Source organism: Bicyclus anynana, chromosome 16 (genome assembly GCF_947172395.1).
Source record: "Bicyclus anynana chromosome 16, ilBicAnyn1.1, whole genome shotgun sequence".
In the NCBI taxonomy this organism is placed as follows: Eukaryota; Metazoa; Arthropoda; class Insecta; order Lepidoptera; family Nymphalidae; genus Bicyclus; species Bicyclus anynana.
In genome coordinates, this window is record NC_069098.1 from 6799197 (window position 1) to 6826045 (window position 26849).

Here is a 26849-nt window from a genome sequence, read left to right on the forward strand (position 1 = left end):
TGTGGCCAGTGAGATTCACAAATAACGTGGTTCTCTAGTTGTAAAAAAAAATCAAAATCGGTTCAGTAGATCCAGAGATTACTCCCTGCAACACCCCAAATTTTACCTCTTTATAATATTAGTATAGAGACTGAGATTTAAATAAGTGGTTTTTCATCTAAAAACAAAAGCGACATCTTCATAGCGACAAAGTCGAACTAACATTAAATGGTCAAAGAACAGTTTTTGGAAAATTATCCACTACTTTGAATTTTTTGAACTACCTTTGAATTTTTTATGCTTTGTGGTTTTGGTACCAAATTATGACACTTATCTAATCTAATATGTTAAGACCACAAAGCCTGTCCTCAGAGGTAGGTATATCGAAATACATTTTTTAAAACTTGATTTTAAAAATAAAATCATATATTATTTCAGCCTACGTTCAATCGACCGGATACATTTAATTTTCTTATTTCCCTTTTGAGGTACGGACGTCCTACTGCCAAGTTGGTATTTACATATTATCATATGAATGTATCGACCCACGCAGCCAAATTACTGTTATTATGTACTACATATATTATCCTTTCTTAATATAGCATTTGGCGCGTACCCTATATGGAATGTGTGGTATTAACTTTGAAAGCTTGCTATGTTTTATTATACCAACGATAAGATTTATATAGAGACTTAATTTGGGATAAATTTAAGCTACTAATGCACCACTTACCTGTGTTTTTAGTCTTTATAAACAAATAAATAGGGTTAAATATCGTTTAAGCTTCTACAGTGATCCAAGTAGTAAGTAATTGTACCGAACTGCTGATTACCTATTAAAATCATACTTTTTGCTATATTCATTCATTAATAACACGCGAGTTGTCGACTTAGTACGCATCTATCTCGCTCTATCTTTAGAGAAAGTGTGAAGGCAGAACGAGAGAAATGCGTACGACTACCCTACCTACCCCTACCCCTGCACTGCGCAGACGAAGTCTGAATTATGAGGTATAACTTTGTGATAGTGTGAAAGAAGCTTTAGATAATCTGAATCATCATTCATGTTCATTATTAACCCATATTCGGCTCAGCGCTCGAGTTTCCTCTCACAATGAGAGGGGTTAGGCCAATAGTCCACCACGCTGGCCCAATGCGGATTGGCAGACTTCACACACGCAGAGAATTAAGAAAATTCTCTGATATGTAGGTTTCCTCACGATGTTTTTTCCTTCACCGTTTCAGACACGTGATATTAAATTTTTGAAAATGCATACAACTGAAAAGACCCTCCGGAATCGGAGGCAGAGATCATATCTACTTGGCTATCGCGACTCTATATAATCTGTGCCAACTTATAACTACGTACAGCTCGCAGCTACTGTTTAAACAGATGTTTCATTTACTCGCAAAACAATTGGAAGCCCGCTGCCGCCGCAAATCCAATATTGCGTCAAAGCTTGAACAAACTCTTTACTTTTGTCGTATACCGTACTCGGTCAATATACATTCCCATTCAAAATGAGTAATCAATAATGCCAACATAATTACTCACAATATTTATTAACATTGAATGTAACTGTGTTTGTTAGCTGTTAATCGCAAAACAACTACAAAAAAACTTTTTTTAATAAACATATTTTTTTAAATTAATCAGACTTACAAAACACATTTTAATTACTGAATCTCAGTGCTGTTACAAAATATAAAAAAGTACTATGTATGTTGAAGTCGGTCGAGCTTTCTAGATATTCACAGAATTAGTCTTTTTTATAGTTGGTTAAAAAGGCAGAGAAGACTTACCTAATGTGTTTATAATAATCACGTAAAGTAGTGGTGTACACTGTTATTATTTTTACATAAAAAAAAAACTTGTTTACCCGGCCCGGCATGCGATGTTGTAATGCAGTTTTTTTAATTAAAAAATCTGCACTATACCCCTCAACGTATTCAAGGTTTCACTTAATTAAGTAAATAGTCTACAGGAAAGAATATTCATTTCAATATACATAAAAAAACATTTTTTAATATACTTTTAGCGATACAAAGAAATCTAGTAAAGCTTTTAATAAATCTAGTCAAAGAGCCATTCATCTAAAAGTGATGTAAGAACGGCAATAGATTTTCCAGCGTACGGTTTTAATTATCGTGTAGAGACGTAAACTCGTCACGGGGAGTGCCAGTCCAAAATACCTATAAGTGGCATGAACCTTGAAGACGACAATCTATTAGACAGGCGCCTAACCATAATTCTGTCGGCAAAGAATTTAACTTGCATGCCTCGAGACTTTGAGAGGGAAACGCTCGCATCTAGGTTAGTCAGGCTCGGTGCTTTATTGTTTTTACGTGACTGATATGACTATAGATATGAACATATTCTGAGATAAGGATATAGTAAACTAAACATAATATACAGATATAAACGCCAGGTCAAGGTGCCTGACAGCTTTCGACTCGCGTAGACATTAAATTCTCAAGTCTAGTTACTTTATACAGGGGATAAGCTCAATTTAGCTCCTATTTTGGTATCATTCACAGATCGTGTCCACGATCGCGTGATCTATTAATACATTGAACACCCTAATTTCTAGTTGTCTCGACAAACATTGCCTTTTTGTTTGTTAATTACTTAATCCACGATTGTCCTCGTCCGCACGACTCCCGAACAATGGGCAAGACACGCCACACGGAAGAGCGTAAAGAACGTCATAAAAAACGCTAGTTTAAATTTTATAGCGCAATTCCAATTGGACTGTAAAAAAGAGTTTTATTGGAGTCGCATCCTGGCCGCGTTTGCGAGGTCGAGATGCGATGGATAGCTCTAATTAAAAACTGCCCGCGGGCTCTTGCGAAATCGGGGCCCAGTGAGATTGCCAAACAAGCATGCCCTTTTAAAGGTTTTTATTGCACATCAACATGTCTACTTTACTGTATGTATGTTTGACTGAGTGCTAGCAATAGCCAGACATACCGAATTTTAGGAAGGCTAAAAGTTGATCAGCTCATATGGTCCTACTATTGGTAAAGTACTTTTTAGGCAGCTCATTATGGAGTTTGGCTGTGGTGGCTCTGGAAGGAACCAAGTTTCAAGACTCCAGATCCTCAAGTGTCCAAGTATAAAACATATTTTCTAAAGGATGTCACGAGTAATCACATCTCCAGTCACTACGATTATAGCCTTATGGCAACGCTTCGCTAGAAACCTTTAAAGTTCTCTTTAAAAAAATTATCGATGTTTTTGCCCTAAAGTTAAGGGAATTATTGAAAAATACGCTTTATATTTTGAAGGTTGAGGGTCTTGGACCCTTGAAACCGAAGTCCAAACACCATTATTGGCTACCATACTTACCTATGGAAGGAGCATACGCTGACAAACTTTCAGCCTTCCTAAAATGACGTATGTCTGACTACAGCAGACCCTCGGTCCATGTATTTGTGGACAAACAAAAGCTTATAAACTCCAACTCAAACATTAACCAATGCCATAAACTTACGTCGATTCTCTTTTGTTTGCAGATCGCGCAACGTTACCTCCCCGTGAAGACTTCGTCGGAAGACTCAAGTGCCATTGGGAACAAGTTTACCACAGCCAGTGATATTTAGTGTTAGTAAACATAGTGATAGTGCGTAACCGTGATATAGACTTAGTTAACCGTTAGTTTTAGTGAAGTACCAAAAAGAAGCGAAGCTGGCTCCGTACAAGGATATAATGAATTCGTCGAGCATCAGCTCAGTGCCGACGATCAAATGTGAGGACACGTCCCCGTCACCGACAGGCCCCGTGGGCACGGACGGAGAGGGTTACCTCAGTGTGAACGTGAACCTCAGCAGCGCCATGATGAACCTCCTCGCCGCGGAGACCGGTGGCGCCACCACTCTGCGGACGCCGGAAATTGTGAACGACCTCATCACCATGACAAATCCTCTGGATCAGTATAATTACGACAAGAATTCTAGTTTGAAGGTAAATATCTCATTTTATATTTAACTAGCAGACATCCCGCGTAGTTAACGTTCCCGTAGAAATACAGAGCGAAAATATAGCCTTAGATACTCACAAATAACGAAGTTTTCTATTGGTCAAAGAGTTTTCAAAATCGGTTTAGTAAATTCTGAGATTACCCACCCAAAACCTTACAAACAATAAGTACCTCTTAATAACATTACTTCAGAAGATTGCGAAAGCTTCAATGCATGTTTGTTACTTAGTTAAATTAATTACACTAGAACGGCTGAACAGATCTTAGTGAAATTTGGCACAGAGATAGATTATAGTCCTGAATAGCACGTTATGGCTGCTATTTATCGCGATATCTCTACTAGAACAGGATCTATGTGGACGAAGAGCAGCTGGTAGACATTCTTAGATATCAGAATTGAGTTCCAAGTTTGCCAAAACCTAGGCTGTTTGAATGGCACTTCTGAAGTCTTAAAAGTTGTAAGTAGCTAAATGGGATAACATACATTTTCGTAAAACCTAGGTTTATGTTAATTAACAAAATTATAAACCTAGTATAAGCAAAACAACAGTCTAGTAAACATTGTTCAACTTCTGCGTAGCCTTTTACAGGGTCATGTATCCTTGCATGTAGAAACCTGCACTTCGATCAAATGATAGACGATTTGTAACATGAGTTTAATAATAGTAACTTGGTAATGGATAACGAATAACGATGTAGTCATCACGTATACACTACTATTTATATTTTAATGAATACCTACATACATTTAATGATCATGTCTCAAGTAAATCATCCAGTAGAATAAAAGATAAACAAATAGTAGTTTGTTTAATAGGTAAGCTGTTTCGCTTGACCTTGGTACTAAGCTCCTAAGTGACCCACTTTAGCAGGTACGTACTTTGTTAGAGCTGCACTTTAGATAAAGTGTCCGATTGTGTCCATTTGGCAAAATTTCCGCTAACAAATTCGTAGTACGATTTATAATGACAGGCAAAATAGATACAAAAAGGTTAGCGACGCATTTTTTGAGCTCTTTGATTTAGCTATGTAATTTGAACTGCTCTAGGAGAGTTTCATTAAAATTTTGGGTTGAGGTAGTTTAGGAAACTCTCTTCTCTTTCTTCTGTGTTATGTTCTAGGAGAGCTCCAAATTGAAATTCCGGGTTAGGGGTGTTAAGAAAGCGCTCTTCTCTTTCTTCTGTGTTATGTTTTCGCAGAGTTCCAAATTTTAATTCCGGGTGTTTTGTAGGTTTGTGTTGAACGTCTTATATAAACTCTCAATCCTTTGAAAGTAGTGTAAATCTTCGTAACACGAAAAAGGTACGATTTTATAATGGCATCCCTGGACGATATCAGGCTATGCATAACATGAAGTTAAAGAAGAATAAGTGATGAAGTGAATTTAGTGGTAAAAGTGCGTTTGCATTAACAGTATAAACAGTCCCACCAAAAACATTTTCATGTAAACAGTGCAATGCGAATGCATATTGCTTTCACTGAAGCTTATCTTCATTTTTCCATTGCATTTATTTGATTTTCCCTACTTTATGTTGATTTCCTGTCTCGAATGAATCGAAATATAACTCGAGCTTTAGTTTCCGTGCTTGCAATGTTTTGTTTTTTTAATATATACTTCTATACTAATATTACAAAGCTGAAGAGTTTGTGTTTGTTTGATTGAACGCGCTAATCTCAGGAACTACTGGTCTGATTTGAAAAAATCTTTCAGTGTTAGTAAGCCCATTTATCGAGGAAGGCTATAGGCTATATATTATCCCCGTACGGGAACATGATCAATATTTTCGCTACCCCAGAAATCAAGACTGTCCAGCGGACGGGGATCAACCCCCATCTCTCAATGTTAAGTCCGGTTCTTTTACTAGAGTTATTAAGGCTTCAATCATAGATTACTAATCGATCAAAATGCAAAAGAGCCCCCCGCAGTATTTAGGTCCGTTGCACGCGAAACGCTCGTTCGAATGCAAAGTGGGCATATTGAATGTTTGCCAAGCTCGGACACGTAACACCACGTGACCATTAGCCGTCATTACAAACATTGGATAATTCTAAGCGCCAAGCAATTTGAGGTCATGCACCTCAATACACAATGTCTTGGTTACTTAATGTAAAAGTAGACTACCTGACGCTGTTTGGTCATTAGCTACGTTTAATGACTTCTTTTTATTAAGCTTTTTTGATACTGGACATGGGTGTAAATCTAAATCTCAAGAAGATTTTAAATGTCACAATTTTTGCCCTAACGCTCATTCGCTCGTGTCGCTCAAAATTGGTTAATAAATTACGAAGTTATAAGGTATCAAACATTAAAATAAAAACATGCGCGACGAATTGTGAATCTCCTTTTTTTGAAGTCGGTTCGTCGGTTGTTTTCAAATGGTTGTTGTAACCAACTCAAGTAAAATTAAGTAGGTGTACTAGCAATTTGTTTCGTAATTGTTTACACGGAGTAATGGTACATCATTACCCATTACCGTACCGTGTGTTATAAATGTGTACCATTAGAATTGTATGCGCCACGGAATGTGGAGCGTGAAATGGCCACGAACAAAAGGCTAATCTGGTGCGACATCTTGTCGATCGTTGCTATTATGTTTAATTCCGCCATTTGCATATCCGTCTGTAGGCTGCTATTGTTGGCAGGGGTGTGCACTAAGCTTTTAACTAGGGTATGTACTGTCATTATCATCATTAACAGCCGATGGACGTCCACAGCTGGACCTAGGCCTCTTGCATGAACTTCTAAACAAAACGGTCTGGAGCCGCCAGCATCCAGCGGCTTCCTACATCTGATGTCCTCGGTCCACATAATCCACCTTGGGACCCCAACTGTATGTACTGTAGGTACATACAAATTGTAGAAAATTGAAAATCCCTTTCCAGTCCTTGTTTGTAATCAGACCTTAGGGTAGGTAGTACGTATTTGCATCTATGAAGTGCACGCTACTGATTGTTGGCTATACGAAGTAATTAACATTATAAAATAGGGTAACTACCCCGTTGGTCACGACGTTAGCCTATCGCCTTTATGGTACCTACAGGGTTTAACTGTTGATCAATCGATGTTATTATGTTTAATTCCGATATTTGCATATTCGTCTGTAGGCTATACGAAGTACTAGTGGAAGCCGCAAAGTACGTCTCAAGTAGCAGAAAAGTACGTTTTTCACGGTCGAAGCCTCCCACCAGCCAGACCTGAACCAATTAAGAAAACCTCAATCGGCCCGGATTGGATCGAACCCAGGACTTCCGTTTTGTAAGTCTACCGCGCGTACCACTGCGCCAAGGAGGCCATTAAACCTGCCTGTCAAACCTTCAAGGTTCAATTTACGTCGTGCGTCTCAGACAGAACTGTGCTTGCCGAAAGCACCCGATGGTGCTTTGAAAATCTACTAATAATATTAATCTGAGAAAAAATAAGATATAAGTAGTACATATCTACTTATTAATTGCTTCGAATAGTCACAGTAGGTATCTGGTTCTTATCTAAAACTAGACTAGGGAAACATAAAAAACCCACTTTAATAAACATGGCACTGTCAAGCAACATACATTGTCCATTTAGCAAGCGTGCGCTGACATGGAAAATGTTCCATTAGGCGTCGCCACTCCAAGGCCCGACACTCGTTTCCCGGCTTCAGTCGAGCCGAAAATAGGATCTAAGGAATAGTTTCACACAAATCGTACTGGATCGCAAAAGGAAGGTAAATACAGAAAAGTATTGGAAAAACCAATATTAACATTTGTTAAATAGAGAGGTGATTTGATTTTTACTTGGGGGTTATTTTAGGAATTTATATTTTCCAGAATGTTTTCTTGATTAAATAATTTGTCATTGATTGAAAAAATATGATGAACATGATTTGTTTGGAAGTTGTCTTTGACAGATCGTCTTTATATGGCATTTAGTATAAATCATTTAATGTTTTGCTGCGTTGTATCGATCATCCAAAAGCGACCGATTTAGCGAATAACTAGAAAAGTCGTATCAATCTTAAATGTCACTAATGAAAAGAAATGGCAAATAAATGTGGAATGCCCTTCCGGCGTCAGTGTTTCCTGCGACGTAATTATATATTGTGCACCTTCAAGGCAAGATAGGCATGTTCTAGGCAAGCGCGCTCCTCATTATAGGCATACAGCGCATCCATCCATCAGGCATGATTATGACCTATAAGTGCAAATATATCTAGCATATAAAAATCATGATCATTTCTATTGCAGAACGGAAGTGGGAATGATTCCAACTCATCCATGTCCAACAGTTCGTCGGCTACCTCACCAGCGTCCAACACTCCGCCCAGCATACAAAAGGTACTATTTTTTTTTTTAAATAACTTTTAAATGTTCTGAAAACATTTTAAAATTGAAACATGAATATTTTTCATACTATTGAAGATAAACGGGTCTTATGTTCTTGTTGTCAGAATATGCCAGACTAAAGTGTTTTTCAGATAGCATGGGTACGGTGACAGTGCCTTGTATGACGTTCATAATACGTAGTATTATCGTGGCGTCAAACTTTCAAGAGTGAAACGAACTGCCACCCGCACCATCCTACATGAAACGAATTGTAGTTTCAAACCCATACCAAGTTCTCAGTCATAAGCTTGTTAATGCAACGAAGCGTAAATCAAAACTTTAGTTATCTGGAACAGATAAATATTTTATGAGATAGCGTTTATTGGTTTTATGAGAAACTATAAATTGTTGAACAAGTTTTGTAGCTTTTAATTTCTGAAAGCGATCGCTTCAATGTTTCGATGTTGAATGATGTACCCTTCGTGCGTTAGTTCTATAATTTTTAATTTCATTACCCTACCTTATCAGCCGATAGACGTCCACTGCTGGACATATTCCTCTCCAGCATCCAGCGGCTTACAACCCGCTTGATATGTTCCGTCCTCCTAGTTTGGGGTCGACCAACACTGCGCATTCCGGTGGGAGGTCGCCATTCCAGCACTTTGGGACCCCAACGTCCATCGGCTCTTCGAACCATGTAGCCTGCCCATTGCCACTTCAGCTTCGCGACTCGCTAAACTATGTCAGTGACTTTGGTTCGTCTGCGGATCTCCTCATTTCTGATTCGATCACGCAGAGATACTCCAAGCGTAGCTCGCTCCATCGCCCGCTGAGTGACTTTGAGCCTTCTAATAAGGTCCATAGTCTCGACCAAGTCTCGGATCCTTAAGTCTATGGACAAAGCCAATTTCATTAGTGTTATCATTAAATTAAGAATCGTCGTTATCAACCCATATACGGCTCACTGCTGAGCTCGAGTCTCCTCTCAGTATGAGAGGGGTTAGGCCAATAGTCCACCACGCTGGCCCAGTGCGGATTGGCAGACTTCACACACGCAGAGAATTAAGAAATTCTCTGGCGTGCAGGTTTCCTCACGATGTTTTCCTTCACTGTTTGAGACACGTGATATCTAATTTCTTAAAATGCACACAACTGAAAAGTTGGAAGTGCATGCCCCGGACCGGATTCGAACCCACACCCTCCGGAATTGGAGGCAGAGGTCATATCCACTGGGCTATCACGTCTCTTATCCACTGGCCTATCACGTCTCTAAATTAAGAAAGAAATTAAGAATGTTGCTTCTAAAATGTTTAACTCTATGCACCTAAGTGTTATGAGTACCTGTTTGTTTATATTCTTTAATATCTTTTCCTAGTATTTTGATGATAAGTAGGTATATCATTACACGTAGCTACTTAACACTCAAAGGCATACGTTCATTATAAGCATTTGCCAGTATTACAATAAAGCGATAAAAAACACAGATAAAACACCACCAGCGCGTTTTAACACATAATTATATTGATGACATTGAGTGTTAACTTATCGGCATCAGCTCCGCCCTCTGCGTCAATCTTTACAATCAATATTTGAAGGCGGAACTAAGTTTATCACGATTCAATAATCACCGCCCAAACGCTAAATTAAAGAAAATTTCCGTCAACATAATTAGGAATAATATTACTAGCGGACCCGGTCAAACTTAGCTTTGACTTTGTGCACTTCGTCCTTATCCCTACTTTACACTACTCTACCCCTACCCCCTTGACTCATAAACGTTTGTATGGGATTTCCCTTATGGTTTTAGCGGCAATTATTCTAATTTTTCTCACCTTTTAAACCTTTTCTATACCTCCACGAACATTTCAAGACCAAGATAAGATAATAGCGTTCAGCTGTTCTCGAGTTCAATTGCTTCGCAACTCATTGAGTAAAAACATCAATAAGTTGTGAAGCTGAAGTGGCAATAGGCGGGGCACATAGTTCGGAGAGCCGATACACGTTGGGGTCCCAAGGTGCTTTAATGGCGACCCCGCTGTTACGGACAGGAGCTACATTCCCTGTGCGGCGTAAGTGGTGACTAACGCTGATTGGTCGACCGCTGACGCCCCCCGCTCCCCGTACGTCTCTCAGTCCCTGCGATCGCCCCTCTCCTGCTCGGCTCAACTTATCACAGTGCCGGGCGGGGGAAATGCATATATACCGGCCTTCCAGGTCCAAAACTCACTTCCGCTTCAACAGTGAACCAATCAAGATCCCTGAACCATAGAAGTGTGAAGTACAAGATCAAGAACAGTGAACCTTAAATAAGTGTAATAATTGTGATTTGAAAAAGAAATACAGTCCACTTTATCGTTGGAGGGTTTTTAATTTATTTCAACAAATCCCTCCCCAACATCTTTGGTCCATCGAGACGGATTTGTGAACCAAGAACCGAACACACTTCAAGATGGTGCGAACAAGAAGTCAAGACTCGCAAATCGAAGGTGAACAGGATGACACTGTGCTGCAAGAACCGAACCCTCGCGCGCCGAACCCCGTTCGTCCTGGGCATATTCGCTTTGCGGAACCTCTTGGCTCTACGAGCACCCCACTACCCCGGCAAGAACCTGTCGTCGAAGCACGAAGCACTGACGTGGACCAAACCCTTCGTGCACGTCCGCCGTCGCCGACTCAATCAGTGCGCTCGCAAAGATCGACAGCGAGCACGGCTGCGCGCCGGAAACAGGCTGAGTTTGAGGCGGCAGAACGCCTTGCCGCTCTCAAAAAGCGACAGCTTGAAACGCAGATGCGTTTTGAACAACAACAAATGCAGATGCGCTTTGAACAACAACAAATGGAGTTAGAAACGGACCTCGTGCAGAAAAAATTGGAAATGGAGCTCGCTACGATACAAGCCGAAGATCAAGGAAGCACGCGAGGTCCGGATGAACCAATTAATACAAGACTGCGCACAGAGGCTTGGTTACATCACGCAGATCCTGCACGAGGGGAGCGATTCTCTCATTTTTCTCCTGCGCGTGATTCAGAAACACCTTACGCGGCCACAACTCCATCCCGACCCACTGATCGCAATGAGCCCCGACACGATGAACGCCGACACGAAGAAGTCCGAACGCGTTCACCGACACCGAACCGCACACGAACCCGAAGCATAGAGTTGCTAGCTGAAACTCTACAGCGCCTTGTGCATCATAGGCCCCCACCTCGGTCATCAACGGAGCTGCCAAGCTTCAGTGGGGCATCAAACGAATGGATGCCGTTCAAAGCGTCAATGCGAGACTCTACGCTGCTATATAAGTTTTCTCCAATCGAGAACTTACAACGGCTCCGAAACGCCCTAAAAGGAGAAGCCCGAGAAGCCGTCGCTTCTTTACTCTACACGGCATGCAACCCAGTAGAGATCATGGAGGCTCTAGAACAGAGTTTTGGACGTCCAGAAGCTTTGATCGATAAAGCGCTGGATGAAATAAAACTGCTGCCACTATTGGGACCAACAACGACGGAACTTAACATTTTTGCCGTTAAAGTGAGGAACATCGTGTCTACGATCACCAACGTGGAAGGCCTCGAAGGTTGTCTCCAGAACCGAATGCTTACCAGGGACATTGTAGACAAGCTACCGCCTGATATGCGAAGAAGTTTCGCAAGATATGCATCTGAGAACAGTCGAACCGGAGAACCACACATTGTGATCCTGTCTCGATTTTTAAATAACGAGGCAACAATAGGTTTAGAGTTCACCTACTCAAAACCAATCGATCTTGTAAGAAAAGAGCCGAACCCTAGATCTGCACCATCCCAAAGAGCAACAGGGAAGATCCACGGAGCCAATATGTTTACTGCCAACTACAGAGAGCAGTGCCAGTGCTGTGGTGGCGATCATGACCCGTCACAGTGTCGAAAATTAAAACAGATGTCCATTAACGCTCGCTGGGATTGGGCTAAAACAAACAGAATGTGTTTCAAATGCTTGAAAACAACACACAGTCGCGCTGAGTGTGAAGCGGAGCAATGCGGCATCGATGGCTGCGTTCATTCACATCATCCGCTACTACACGAATGCAGTCCCACAAGTGAGATGGCGAGCACAATCCATACGAGTCAAGAAGAACCAACAAATGAAGTAGTGGCTTCTGCTAGCATGAAGAACAGCAATGTTATGCTGAAGGTGTGTCCGATCGTCATCTCGAACCTCAATGGTAAAGAGATCCACACATACGCCTTATTGGATGAGGGCTCTACGATTTCTCTTATTGAAGAAGGGCTGGCCAACGAACTGAACCTCAGCGGGCCCTCTCAAGATCTTACACTTCATGGCATAAATACGAAGATAAAAGAAAACAGCAAGAATGTCCAACTTCGTTTGCGAGGCAAACACTTATTGTCTCTGCACACCATACGAGCCAGAACAGTGGGACAACTACAGCTGCTGCAACAGACCGTGCCACTAGAAATCCTACGATATCAGCATCTACAGGAGTTAAATCCAAGCGAAGTCTGCTACGAACGAGCACGACCCCGTTTGCTCATTGGCTCTGACAATTGGTCACTCATCGTGACGAAGCAGCTATGTACTGGAAGGCGCAATGAACCTGCAGCTTCACGTACGGAACTTGGGTGGGTGATACACGGCACTGCAGCGAAAACATGCCATGACCGCCAAGAAGATCACGTGCTTTACATTAGAGCTGAAAATCACACATCGAGCATATGTCTTGAGATGAAAAATATTAGTGGAGAACCGAAAAGAGAAGAAAGGATGCAGCGACTACGCCTAACGAGGGGAGCACGAACCGATGAACTCCACAACACTTTCATTTTGATGAACCAGCAAGTGTCTGAGGTGACTCGCAAGTCTCATCAATACAGAACTCTACGCAATCCAGTTGTTGTGCGAACATCCGGGCGTGGTCGGGTAGACGCTATAACTCTGTTTGTTATCAACGAACTCCGACCTACCGCTTACGCAAGAACCCGTAGCAATGAATTTCATGGGAACAGAAGCTCGCTGTCCTGACCGTGGAAAAGAAGAGCTACGCGGAAGCATCGCTGAGGGGAGAGATGTTACGGACAGGAGCTACATTCCCTGTGCGGCGTAAGTGGTGACTAACGCTGATTGGTCGACCGCTGACGCCCCCCGCTCCCCGTACGTCTCTCAGTCCCTGCGATCGCCCCTCTCCTGCTCGGCTCAACTTATCACAGTGCCGGGCGGGGGAAATGCATATATACCGGCCTTCCAGGTCCAAAACTCACTTCCGCTTCAACAGTGAACCAATCAAGATCCCTGAACCATAGAAGTGTGAAGTACAAGATCAAGAACAGTGAACCTTAAATAAGTGTAATAATTGTGATTTGAAAAAGAAATACAGTCCACTTTATCGTTGGAGGGTTTTTAATTTATTTCAACAAATCCCTCCCCAACACCCGCACTAGAAAACGCAGTGTTGGTCGACCCTTCCACCAGGTGGACTGACGATTTCCAGATTTCCTTACATTGTGTTTTAAATAGGTATACATGTAGTGCATTTTCTTTTGACTAGATCTACCTATTAGATTTTTAATTAGTTAAGTATTAAGTTTTTCATTTAGCAAACGTTTTTGCTTGCGAATTCAAATTGGGCTAAATTGCACATTTTCCTTTGCCATTGTCATGTAAATATAATCTACTCATTTTCATCCAACGTAACAGTTGTACGGTTCATGATTCTTTTTTTCATGGAAAATTCGCTCCATTGTTCGTTCGAAGGAGCGGATGTTCTTAATGTGAGAAAAATGAATGACTATTAACGATGTAAAAAATTGCGATTGCATTTATTTTGCAGTGCCAATGAGCATCAGTTATTATGTATTGTAATTTATATAATTGAGGGCATAATAGTTGCTATTAAGTGTTGGTGTAAATCAATCTATTAGCAGACAGATAGGAGCCTGCTATGTACTCATAGCTTCGTATCTACATTATAAACAAGTATAGGTTTATGTAAGCTTAATATATAAGTTTATACTGACTACGCTCATTGATTTCTTTCTATTTTTTATTTTTTTAACAATAATTACATAAAACAAAACACTATTAAAAATTTATCAAAATAAAACTAGCCCTCCGGTTGCGGTAGCGCTTTGACATCCGGTAAAACTGATTGTGTGTTGGTCGTGGTATGCATGATATCATGCAAATCGTGACCAACTCACGATCAATAAGACCAAGCACCGCCAAAGCCATCTTGTTAAGAGAAATAGACATATTGTCGACTAATAGCGGCGGCATCGAAAATATCGCGATGGAACGAAAGAGAGGGCGATTTTTTCGATACCGTCGTCATTAGTCCACCAAAAGAGACTTTATCTACAGGAGATACTGGTATCTACGTCATTGACGCATGCTAGGTCTATGAAATAAATAAAGCGATAAGGCCGCCTGTTGTAAACTACTTCTTCAACATCATCATCATTATCAACCCATATTCGGTTCAGTGCTGAGCTCGAGTCTATATAGTTCACGATGTTTTTCCTTCACCGTTTGAGACACGTGATACTTAATTTCTTAAAATGCACACAACTGAAAAGTTGGTGGTGCATGCCCCGGACCGGATTCGAACCCACACCCTCCAGAATCGGAGTCAAAGGTCATATCCACTGGGCTATCACGGCTCTCCAACTACTTCTTACGACTTCTTTATTTTCGTCTCTGTATTGTTATTATGTGGAGTATAAATAAATTATTCTTTCATTCAAAAGAGCCGCCTGTAATTTATAATACTAAAACCTTTGCTGAAAATATGCTTTCTAATACGAGTACTTATACGAGTAAACCTCATCCATTAGTTCAGTTATTAGGTAAACTGCGAACATTTAATCCGACAATCATTAAAATAAATAAATACAAGAAGGTAGTTAAAAACTATTGAATATAAAAAGTAAAAGTTAAGAATTAAAATCGATGCGTGACCATTACCCAATCAATAGACTTCAATGTTAAAAAGACCAAGCTCACGATTTTATTGAAAATCTATACATCATTAAAATCTTAATTAGATTTTAAAACGTGCCAAGCCATAATTAAATGTTTGCCTTTACATAGATTTATAAATGTTTATCATTAGTGAGAATTTTAAATTAGACAAGATTAAACAGCAATTTTTTTTTCGTAATCGCTTTATAATGACTTCATCACGATGCTATGGAGGAACGTTAACTATCAATAAGAAGGTAACTGAATAAAAAATAGTTAACCAACTTGTTTCAATATTGTTTTCTGCTGGTCTATTCACTAATTTAAAATTCATTTAATTTAAATAAGCTCAGTTTACAAGCACTTTTAAAAGGTCAGTTGACTATTTGTAAAGATTTTACTTTGGAAAATTAGCCACCTAATATAATTAACATCAAATCAATAACAATCGCCTTTTAAAGACCATTGTTAATGAAAAACAAAATGGCAAACACGTTAGTATTATTGATCAATTACCAATAAATTAATAGTGAATACAAAATCACGTGACTTAATTACTTCCAATAGCTAGCTGGCTTACTTGTATATCTGTTACGCTCAAACATCGAAAACGCTCAGAGAGCGGCAAAATAGCTCGCAACGCGTTGTGGTCACAGTAAAACATCCACATGGCGAAATTCGTGTTATGGCTCTTATGAAAACGCGCACAACGCGTTGTGGCAAACACAGAATTTCACAGAAAGATTAAATAGCGAAATTAGTGTCGTGGCTGGCTATTCGAACTCAACGCGTAGTGGGAATGAAGGAAACCCATGACGCGTTCTGAGCATTCATTGTTTTAACCATATCATGACGGACAGGTTGTAACTTGTCGGTGTCGGCTTGGGTGCAAAGACGCATTAGCCTTTTTACTTAATTGGTCCAGGTCTGACTGGTGGGAGGCTTCGGCCATGGCTAGTTAGACTCAACCTATACAGGGGTAGATTATTATTAGTCTGGAATAGCACGTTTAATCTACGCGGGTAAAACCGCAAGACATAACTAGTATAAGTTAGATTAATCACGACACCTATTCTCCAAGTCTTTAATGGTATGTCATAAAATTAATAAGACAATAAAATTGTTTATTTCTAGACGTGCTCGGAACTAATAAAGGCTGGTCTGAAGTTGTCCATCGAGTCGAAGAGGAAAATGTCGGGCAGCGACACTGACGGCGGCATCAAACGGATGAAGAAGGAAGAAAGCGATGATGACTATGACAGTAGTAATACGCAGGCGCCCAAAAGTGAGGTAAGAAACATACAATTACATTTCCCATAAGCGTAAAAACATACTTTACATTCTGCGGATTTACGTACGTAGGTATAGATTGGCAAATTTGGATTGAAAAACCCACGACTGATGCACCTCACATCCCCGCATGCAAGATTTCACACCCGCGCAGTCTTTCCCCCCGTCGCCCGCATATCATGGGAGTGTCATCAACGAATTTGCCAAGCTATAGTGAAGGTTAGCGGTCAACTTCGTACTTATTCTTAAACTACCATATCGCCTCCGTAACGCAGTGAAATGCGCGGTGGACTTACTAGACGGAGGTCCTGGGTTCGATCCCCGGCTGGACCGATTGACCGTCGCCCGCATATCAACGAACATGCCAGACTATAGGTATCTACGTTTCTTTCGTTTTCTTCAACGTATAGAAGTCATCACGGCATCAGCAGTGGGGTCATTTCCTTCCGAGCCTTGAGGCTTGAGGCTTGGCCTCTTTGTCCGAGTAAGACGCGGGGCAACTCGCTCCCCCGGTGATTTCTTCCATCCCCTATCGGGGCTGAGGTATCTTGGCCTATGAGTCGATTTTGTTTGTTCAGTCTGATCAGTGCACCTGCGTGGACTGGTCTAGTGCAGCTCTTCGTCAAGCGCGAACTGCGATCATATCGCTGTCCTGCAGCAAGGCGGTGTCTTCATATCACAGAATCTGTTTGTTTTAAATGAGTTCCTTTATTCTCTTAAAGATGTCAGGAGTAATTCTGGAGCATCCAGCATATTATTATTAATGGTTTGGAATGTGTGTGTGTCTAACGCTAGCCACAAACGGTCAATTATTCTCACGTTTCTGTAGCACGACTATAATTGACCGTGTGTTGGTCACTGCGTACATGACTTGTATAGTATGCCGTGTGGGTACTGCCGTTTGCTTTACAGAAACGAAATAATTGACCGTCAATGGCGATCTTAAGATCGAAAGTATGTAAGGCTTGCAAATTTGCAGTGCGGCGAGATGTTAAAATTCTTTAATCCAAAGACTGTTGTATTTTTCATTTCGAAAAAATATTTGTTTGTTTTTGTATGATAGGATATTTATTTTCAACTTTATTTTGTCCAATACCTATGTACTAAGTATGTATAACAAGTTTTATGTGAACGCCTGTTAAAGTAATTAACAAATTACGACACGAATACACTTAGTAAGATTTATTTTACGACTTTGTTTGTCGAGTCGGCAGTATAAAAGGGCATTTTCAAAATATGCAGACCGAATACTGTATCTACCAATAGTAAAATCATTGCCGATAGCAATGATAATAATTTCCCATCAAGTTTCGATCGGGAACTTAGTCACGACTGCATTTGCAATGCCAGCAGTACCTTCTTTGTAAGCTTCAATAAAGCCGTTGAATTATAATGCAGCTTGGCAGCTATAAAGCCGGTTAAGTTTCGATTCGCAATCTTCCTGGCCTATGAATGAGTTCCTGGTAAGTCCATCGACGAGGTATTGAGTAGGTTCGACAGTTTAATTAGCATGTGGTTACTGGTTTCGTTGAGGAATTCGATTGCACATTGATATGCATTCAGTGATGTGGATTTGTTTGGTATATAGGTAGGGACTATTCTGGTGATCAATAAATATTATCATCAGCCAGTTATAATGGCCTATTACAGGGCCAAGGCTCTCTTTTCATCATCTTGTTTCTTAGACTATAGCTTGGCAAATTCGTTCGTAACACTCCCGACGGTCAGCGCAGGCCGGAGGGCGTGTAGCGATGAACTAAAAACCCACGACTGATGTACCTCACTTCCCCGCACGCACGATTTTACACCCGCGCAGTCTTTCCCCCGTCGCCCGCATATCATGGGAGTGTCATCAACGAACTTGCCAAGCTATAATGAAGGTTAGCGGTCAACTTTGTACTTATTCTTAAACTACCATATGACCACCGTAGCGTAGTGAAATGCGTGGTGGACTTACTAGATAGAGGTCCTGGGTTCGATCCCCGGCTGGACCGATTGAGGTTTTCTTAATTGGTCCAGGTCTGGCTGGTGGGAGTCTTCGGCCATTAGTAGTGACCACCCTACCGGCAGGTACGAAGTCGTGTAGAAACCGAAAGGGGTATGGATTTTCATCCTCCTCTTAACATGTTAGCTCGCTTCCATGTTAGATTGCATCATCACTTACCATCAGGTGAGATTGTTGTTTCGGTGAAGGAAAAACATCGTGAGGAAACCTGCACATCTAAGAATTTTCTTAGTTCTCTACGTGTGTAAAGTCTGCCAATCCGCATAGAGCCATCGAGGTGGACTGAGACCTAACGCCTCTCATTCTGAGAGGAGACTCGAGCTCAACAGTGAGCCGAATATGGGTATGAGATATATAATGATGATAATTAACAAATTACTTATATATTTCGTTCTGTTACAGCTAACGCCAGAAGACGAAGAGCGCAGAAGGCGGCGACGGGAAAGAAACAAGATAGCAGCAACAAAGTGCAGAATGAAGAAAAGAGAAAGAACGGTCAACCTGGTGAACGAGAGCGAGATACTAGAGCACCAGAACATTGACCTCAAAGCGCAGTTAAAGGTAACAATATGATCAAAGAATAAAAAAATGAATATCGTAATTTTAAAACTCTTGTATGAAATTAATACAAAAAAAATACATTTAAAACAATCATAGAAAAGGCATTCAGTCTATCTTTAGCGTGTCCAAAATAATTATTATCCATATATATTATTTTAAATAAAATATTATATGTAAGTAGTGTCAGGAGATAGGGTTTTCATACATAGTAAAAAAATCACTAGTAAAAAACTTTGACTTGATTACCTATAGGTATTTTTCTATGTATCAGATATTAAAGTTTGGATGCATCATTGGAAGTAGGCACTAAACTACATTTACCTTGCATTTTTATTCAAAAGTCAAAGTTAAAATTCATTTATTTCAATTAGGCTTAGTTTACAAGCACTTTTGAAAGTTCAAGATTATGTCATAATTTAATTTACTTTAATGGTGGTAATAATAGTCGATAACTTAAAACTAAAGTTACGAGGGTTGCAAACGCGCCTTGGTCCGAGAAGAGCCCACTACAAACTCAGCCAAGGTTTTTTTTTGTTTACCGCCATTTTACAAACTTATTTAAAACTAAGCACACAGTCGTATATTACAGTTTAACGCCAAGCTTTTTTATCATTAATATAATCATTAACACTATAATAAACCTTTCCCAAAAGCTTGCGTTTAATAAACACTTTGAACTTTTTGAGAGACAGCTTCATGTGGTAGTTCATTATAAAAACGTATGTAACTGCCCTTAAAAGAATTACTAATTTATTGAAAGAACATATCCACCCAATAAACAACAGTTTATCGGTTCCCAATGACACGGATGCAAGTTTATCGGCCCACTCATTAGCGTTAATTTAAATGTTAATAGAAATACCAAATTGAGATAAGCTCCGTTATACCTAACCCACCTTCATACGTAATTAAATAGGAAAGGAAACTTGCTTATCGGCGGTGTAACCAATGTACACATGCGGGTTTCTTATTTATTATTTCAACATTTAAGTGTATACTTTTTTTATTCAATATCCAATTAGCCATTGACTGCGATCTCACCTGCTCGCCTATTTACTATTTTGGTCTTTACAACCTATTAAAATATCTATCTACTGTATGATATCCACCAGTAAGCACCGGATGACATTTGTCACATAAAATCAGCTACCTCTCAAGACCTCACTGGTTAGAGATCACAGCACTACCAATGCGCCATAGTACTCGTGCAAACAATATTATGTAACACTATTCAAAACACTAATATTATAAAAAGGTTAAGATTTGATTTTTTGTTTGTCTAGTAATAGATTAAATATTATTTCATAATAACTACATCTTCACCAAGTAACATTGGATTCATTTTATCTTCATATTTTCACATAAATGGGAACTATGGGCATAAGTATTTTAGGGAAACTCTTATACGGATTTCGAAAATAATATAGTAAACTAATAGGATTGGTAATTCGGTCTGATTAATATAAAAGCTTTTTATAATTATTTTCAGGATCTGGAAGTCCAGAAGCGGCAGCTGATAGACATGCTCTCCGTCCACTCGGCGTCCTGCGTGAAGAACTCGCGGACTTCACCCACCACGCCGTACAACATGCTCCGATCGTACGAGCCGCCAACAACATTCCCCACCACCTTCGACACTAACTCCCCCTACATAAGACCGGAGTCGGCGAACATCCTCGCGTCCAGTTACACTTGCGCCGCGTCCGTCAACGGGGACTCCGTGGACGCGATATCGTTGGACGCAACGTACATGACCCCCCAAGCCATAGACTTGGAATACAACAGACCCGACAGCGTCCTCAGTCTCCCCCCAAACTCTGAATGTTATATCACAACAGACGGTTACCTTCCAAAGGCTACGACTATTTTAGGGCCTATAGAACCCGAGGCGGAGTATTACGAGGCCGATTTAAATTACGTAGCAAGCACGCCGCAATGTCACAATTACCCCGTGAATATCCAGGATTCACAAACTAAGCTCGGCAGCGGACTTAACGATGGCTGTCTTGTTTAGTAAAACGCCACCTTAACATGATCGGGGGCCAAAATTGATTTCAAATGTATACGTATGTAACTAGACTTTGAAAGTTGGCATTGACTTCTATGTATGCTATTTATTTACTACATATTATAGTGCGGGTTTAAGAAACTGGCCACTAAATTTAGTTCACTTTTCATCATAATTGCGTCAAAAAAAACACTGATATGGACAGGTTTAAGATGGTTTTTCTTATGGTAGGTATAAATAACTCCCAATTTGATTCAAATTGGCGTTTGTTTGATTTTGCCTTTCCACTGTCGATACTTTACATAGCATACATAGAAGACTTTGTCGAGATCAACTAATTAATTATTCTTCGTGTTTCAAAATTTTTTAATTAAAAAGACCTAAAATTAGTGATTTTCGATTTAAAAGCACTTTCTTGATTTGTCGCGTCGTCGGAAAGATATTAATTTCGAAACGAAATCGTATGTCTACTGTGTAGAACAACAGCGTAGATTAGTATGGAGGTTGTAAACTTAAGGTACGTTTTAGCAAAACACGATTATTTGTCCAGGAGATAAAAAGTCGATTTGAAACGCTTGGCTCGTTTGTTTTATGAAAACGTACCTTTAATTTAATACAAATAAAAAAAAATGAGAAAAAACTGATTGTCGCAATGCGACCTTACGATGTCACATCCTGTTAATTTATTTGTTTTTAATGTTCAAGTGTTGTGAGATAATAAGAATTCACGATTACCGTTTAGTACTGTGAAACGTTTAATAGATAGGTAGGTACGTATATTTTTCGATATTAGATTAACTCTAACAATACAAGAATTCATTTATTTTTGTAAGTTCTATAATTTTGCTTTGATCTGTACAAAATATTTATCTTTATTTTAGATCTGATTTATTTTAGCGACGGTGCAATTGATTGATATAAGCTTTTTTGGGGGTAACCCCGGAAATGGGGTAATTACAAAAAATTTGGAAAACCCATAAGCTAGCTGATACTTTTGGCGTGCTTATAAAGACCAATAAAATAATATAATATTTTCGTTACAAATTCGCAAATTTCAGAATACCCCCATTTTCACAATTACCCTAAAGCACTTAATTGTAAATACCTTTTAGGAGATACAAGTGTCTAGTCCCCATTCTGTACGCCAAATTTAAAATAGCATCACATAATAAGAAAATAACTTACAGTACAACAAAGATGGATACCTCCTGTTGAAATTCCGTATATTTTATTTAAACAGAGAAATATATTAACACAGATTATAAATGGGATATGAATATTCCATGAACGTTGTTCGCTAAGCCTTAGTTGTAAGACGCTTTAACTCAGTTTAAGTCGTGATAATGTTACTTGTTACGGATAGGTTACTTAAGTATAAATATTCAGCTTATTATTGTTACTAATAATAAAGTTATCATAATAACACTTAGTGTTTGCGACACCAGAAAAAGTGCCTGTTTCAAATTCCAATATACGAAATAATATTTACTTTTAGGAATAATCTTGAAAGAATAATTCTATTTTTATATTTGTACAAAATTTTTTGAGGTGACAGTACATTGTTTCATAATAATAAAATGTTATGTAAATTTCTTTATAATATTAGTAACATCTAACTAGTGCTTTTTATTTCTTTTTTTATAAAAACTCTAGAAGTCCCTGTCTAGAAGTTATTGAGTTGAGGATGGTATAACTTTTAAATTACTTTCGATCAGGATTACTGTACAACCAAATTAAAAGCTAAACGCTTTAAAGGTGGCCTGTATAAAGAAAATCATGACGTTAATTTTTTATCTATTATATTTTGTATAATTAAATCAAGAAATTAGTGTCATAATGCAAAAACAGAAATAATGACAATGTACTGGAACCTATGATGTATTAAGCTCGTTACACATTTATTAACTTGCAGCTCATCTCGTGCGTATCAAATATTGTCTGAAATAAAAAAAAAAAACATGTTGCTGTTCACATAATCAAATTTAACTTTATAATTTAAATTATGGCGCAAAAAAATAGTATGCGTACGACACCCCCGAATGTTTTGATAGCACCCATGTTACTTAAAACTTACTCCTATCAAATATATAGTTTCATGGGTACGCTCGTAATTACTACATTCGAGCGGCATGTGGAATTCTATGTGATTGCCATGTCCTCTGCCCGATGTTGTTTTAACGTGTACTTTACGTATATTAAACGAACGTATGCGTGCGCAACTCTACCATATAACCTATCTACTTTTTATAACAAATGCTAGACCTTGCATTACCCAAAATCATTGGCTTACCCCGAGGGTTAGGTACTTGATGACAAAGTGTACGCGATGTTGGTCTGGTGCTGGGTTGATAAATGAGTGACGTCCTTTACCTACGTGACGATATTGTAAAATGGTGCCTTTAACTACCAGTGAAACTAGTCCCACGGCTGCATAATATATGCAACACCACGCATAAAAGCAGCCAGTCACGCAAGCATTTATTTTTATATATTCTTGTTGTGATAATAAACTTCACAAAGAAGTCGGTCGGACTCTTTCTTTACTACTAATGACTGACTGTACTGACCAAACCACAAGTAAAACCGAATAGACCATATTAAAATTGATCATTCAATAATTGTAAATAAAAAATAAATACATAATAATTATGTAATTATGCATGACGCCCAAAGTTTAGGACGTTTAGTCGAGCCGCAAATCTCAAACGCGAGTCGATAATGTCACTGTATTGAATTTAAAATTCAGAAACAGCAGAAAATAGTAGAAAACGTAAGTATTTTTTATCTTTAAAGTTATTATATATTAGATTTTCAGCTTTTTAACTTTGTTATAGACTTTTTTTCTAATTATTATTAAGGTGGTTTGGGGGTATTATGGATTTGAAATGTCTGAATATCTATTAAATCAGCCAAATTTGTTTAACAGACACAACTGAAGGTAGGCCAAAAATTACGTCTTTTTTTATAATTATGGCACAGCAAAAATTATTTGACTGGTTTAATAAACACTCGCAAATTTAAAAACATCCCGATTTCAGTAATAACCCCAAAACACTTTGCAAAAATAAAATATTTTACGTTATTATTTTGTACGAATGGATTTTTTGAATTTGTGTATATTTCACATTTTCCAATGAAAATGTACACGTGAAAATGTCGTCGTTTTAATCTTACGCCTAAGATCGACTCTGTACGATATTGTTGACAGTGAGAGATTTTATTTATTACATACGCCTTAAAATACATTCTAAGGCTTTATTATCAATGATTACCCATAGTTAGATCTCTGCTAGATTACAGTACTGTGTCTAATGAAATTAGTCACCGGTCAAAATTGGCATGCACAATTTTAACCAGGCCCTGGGGAGAAATATTTTTGGTAAAAACATAGTATGCAGTATTTTTCATGTTTATAAGAGGTGCATCTAAAATTTAGTGCGTGTAAATTCGTTCTGCGTATTACCAATCTGTAGAATAGATGTTTTTCAAACTCGACAGTGCGAGTCTCGAATTCCTCATATCTAACACGATACTAAAGATAGGGAAAGATAGAGAAGAGTTCAGTTGCGCTAACATCCTACCACGTAAAGAGACATAGAGAAAGTATCGTCCAATGGCGGCAGAGTTGTTTCAGTCTCATCTCTTTCGTGCCAACGCAGTGAAATAGAAAGAGAAAGAGGAGAACGCTACCTCCAGTTGCACTGCCATTGGATTAATTTTGTCTATTTCTCTTCATGAGATTATCTTGTTGATCACATGTTAGCGCCACTGGACTCACACAGTCGAATTATGAAAACATAATTACAAAATAGCGTTACTATAGCTTGGCAACTTCGTTCGTAATGAAAATGAAAACCCCAGGACTGATGCACCTCACTTCCCCGCACGCACGATTTCACACCTGCGCAGTCTTTCCCCCCGTCGCCCGCATATCATGGGAGTGTCATCAACGAACTTGCCAGACTATAATATTTTATTTGTAGTGTTTTTATGTGCAATACTTCTCTGTAGATGGTTAATATATTTATGAGATTTGCCATCTAGCCGTTATATAAATATTTAGATTTCCGCTCATTTAAATAATCTCTTTTTCATAGAGACATATACAGCGCGCTGTTTTGGCCAAAAAGCAAGCTTGACACAAATAAACGAATTCCTAGTTTTTTATTTTTTTTAAATAATTTTTTTTATTGAAACTTAAAGTGCCTAAGAATATGCCACATTCAGTCATGGCAAAGCCTTGTTTGTATATAAATTAAAGATCAACTATTGTTCTAATGATATTAATAAACACTGGTATTACCATTTTTTTATTTACAAATGTAAAATGAAATTAATAATGCTTAATTTTTATATATTTTTTATACTATTTGTATATATAATTATAATATTACAGAAGATATCATTACAATTTATTATTAACTTGATGTTATTTATAAAAAAATGTATTATAAATTTTACATTTAATATATAATATTCATGATACATAATATTAACCGAAATAAGTTTTAAACTTATATTTTTGTTTATTTATAATTATTTTAAGTTTTTTTTTCAATTCTTACAAAATATCATGTAAAATGATTTGTACTACAACTTTTTTAACTAGAGAAAAATATCTAAAAAAATCTTACACATGTGAATTTAAAATTGAAATTTTGTATTGTTTCTTAATCAGTTCGATTTTTAAAATTAGTTACACTTATTAAGAAGTGCTAATTGATATTTGTTACCTTGAAAACAATTGAGTATTTAAGTTATGATGTTGTTATTGTAATTTTTATATATAATATAACATAAATATTATATTATCTAAGTGTTATAACATCACTTGTACCTGCTTCCTGAATATAAATATTTTGTCAATCGAAGCAAAATTATTGTGCTTATCTACTGAAAAAAATAAATTGTATATTGAATTACTTTGTTTTCTTTTCTTTACCTTCCACATGACAACGTGAAATTATAAATACTGTTAGATTATAATCTATCTCGTGCGATTGTGAACATATTCCAAAGAACCGGAACTTGAGTGACTCAAACCAATGGTTCCATTAGGTTAGGTATTTTGACGTGAATATTCGCAGTGAACGTCTTTAAAATTGCTTCCATAGTTGGGTAGGTATCATTCCAAAAAAAACGAATGCTATTGTAGGTACGTAACTATCATATCTATCCAATATGTAATTACACCATAGCTGAAGAATCAAAGACTTTTATACGCTAAGTTGAAACTATGCTATATCCTCGCATTTAATTAGACTAGATTCTAATAAAATAACATCAAAAAATCCAAGGTCAAAATGCCAAGTCCAAATGTATAGGTTATATTACCTACATTTAAAAAGGGCACCGAAAGGGCTATTCGAAGGGCGGATTCGAACCCACACCCTCCGGAATCGGAGGCAGAGGTCATCTCATTATATCATATTTATATTAATAAATGCCCTTCTGTTATTAGTTCCAAATTGATTCGCCAAAAGTGTTGCTAAGCGCGAAACTATAGCGATGAACCTAAAAAGGGAAATTAGGCCCATTTTTTTTCATATTTTCCTAGCACCATTAGACCTATTAGTATTTCATATTAGTTAACGCAACCTAGCGTCAACTTTTTCGTGAAGAGAGAAGACATTTCAACCGATACTTTCGAACCTGCCGTATTTGTCTTTCTCATGTATCGAGATTTGTCGTGGTAAGCATTTCAGGCCTAAAGGTTCTTATAAAGACACGCATACCATACGCGGACATATCGAGGAAGTAAAAAGGGTA

General features: G+C 38.4%; 1 protein-coding gene across 1 annotated transcript in view; it reads left to right on the forward strand.

The window, feature by feature from the left end:
• The window catches only part of LOC112052356 (transcription factor kayak), a 98399-nt gene extending 72397 nt beyond the window's left edge, over nt 1–26002 (forward strand). Inside the window, exons 2-6 of the mRNA XM_024091396.2 lie at nt 3496–3943; nt 8184–8273; nt 16351–16506; nt 18914–19072; nt 20562–26002. Of these exons, the coding sequence (XP_023947164.1) occupies nt 3689–3943; nt 8184–8273; nt 16351–16506; nt 18914–19072; nt 20562–21086 (1185 nt within the window). The 5' untranslated portion in view covers nt 3496–3688 and the 3' untranslated portion in view covers nt 21087–26002. The remainder of the gene's footprint in view (nt 1–3495; nt 3944–8183; nt 8274–16350; nt 16507–18913; nt 19073–20561) is intronic.
• The last annotated feature ends 847 nt before the right edge of the window (nt 26003–26849 follow it).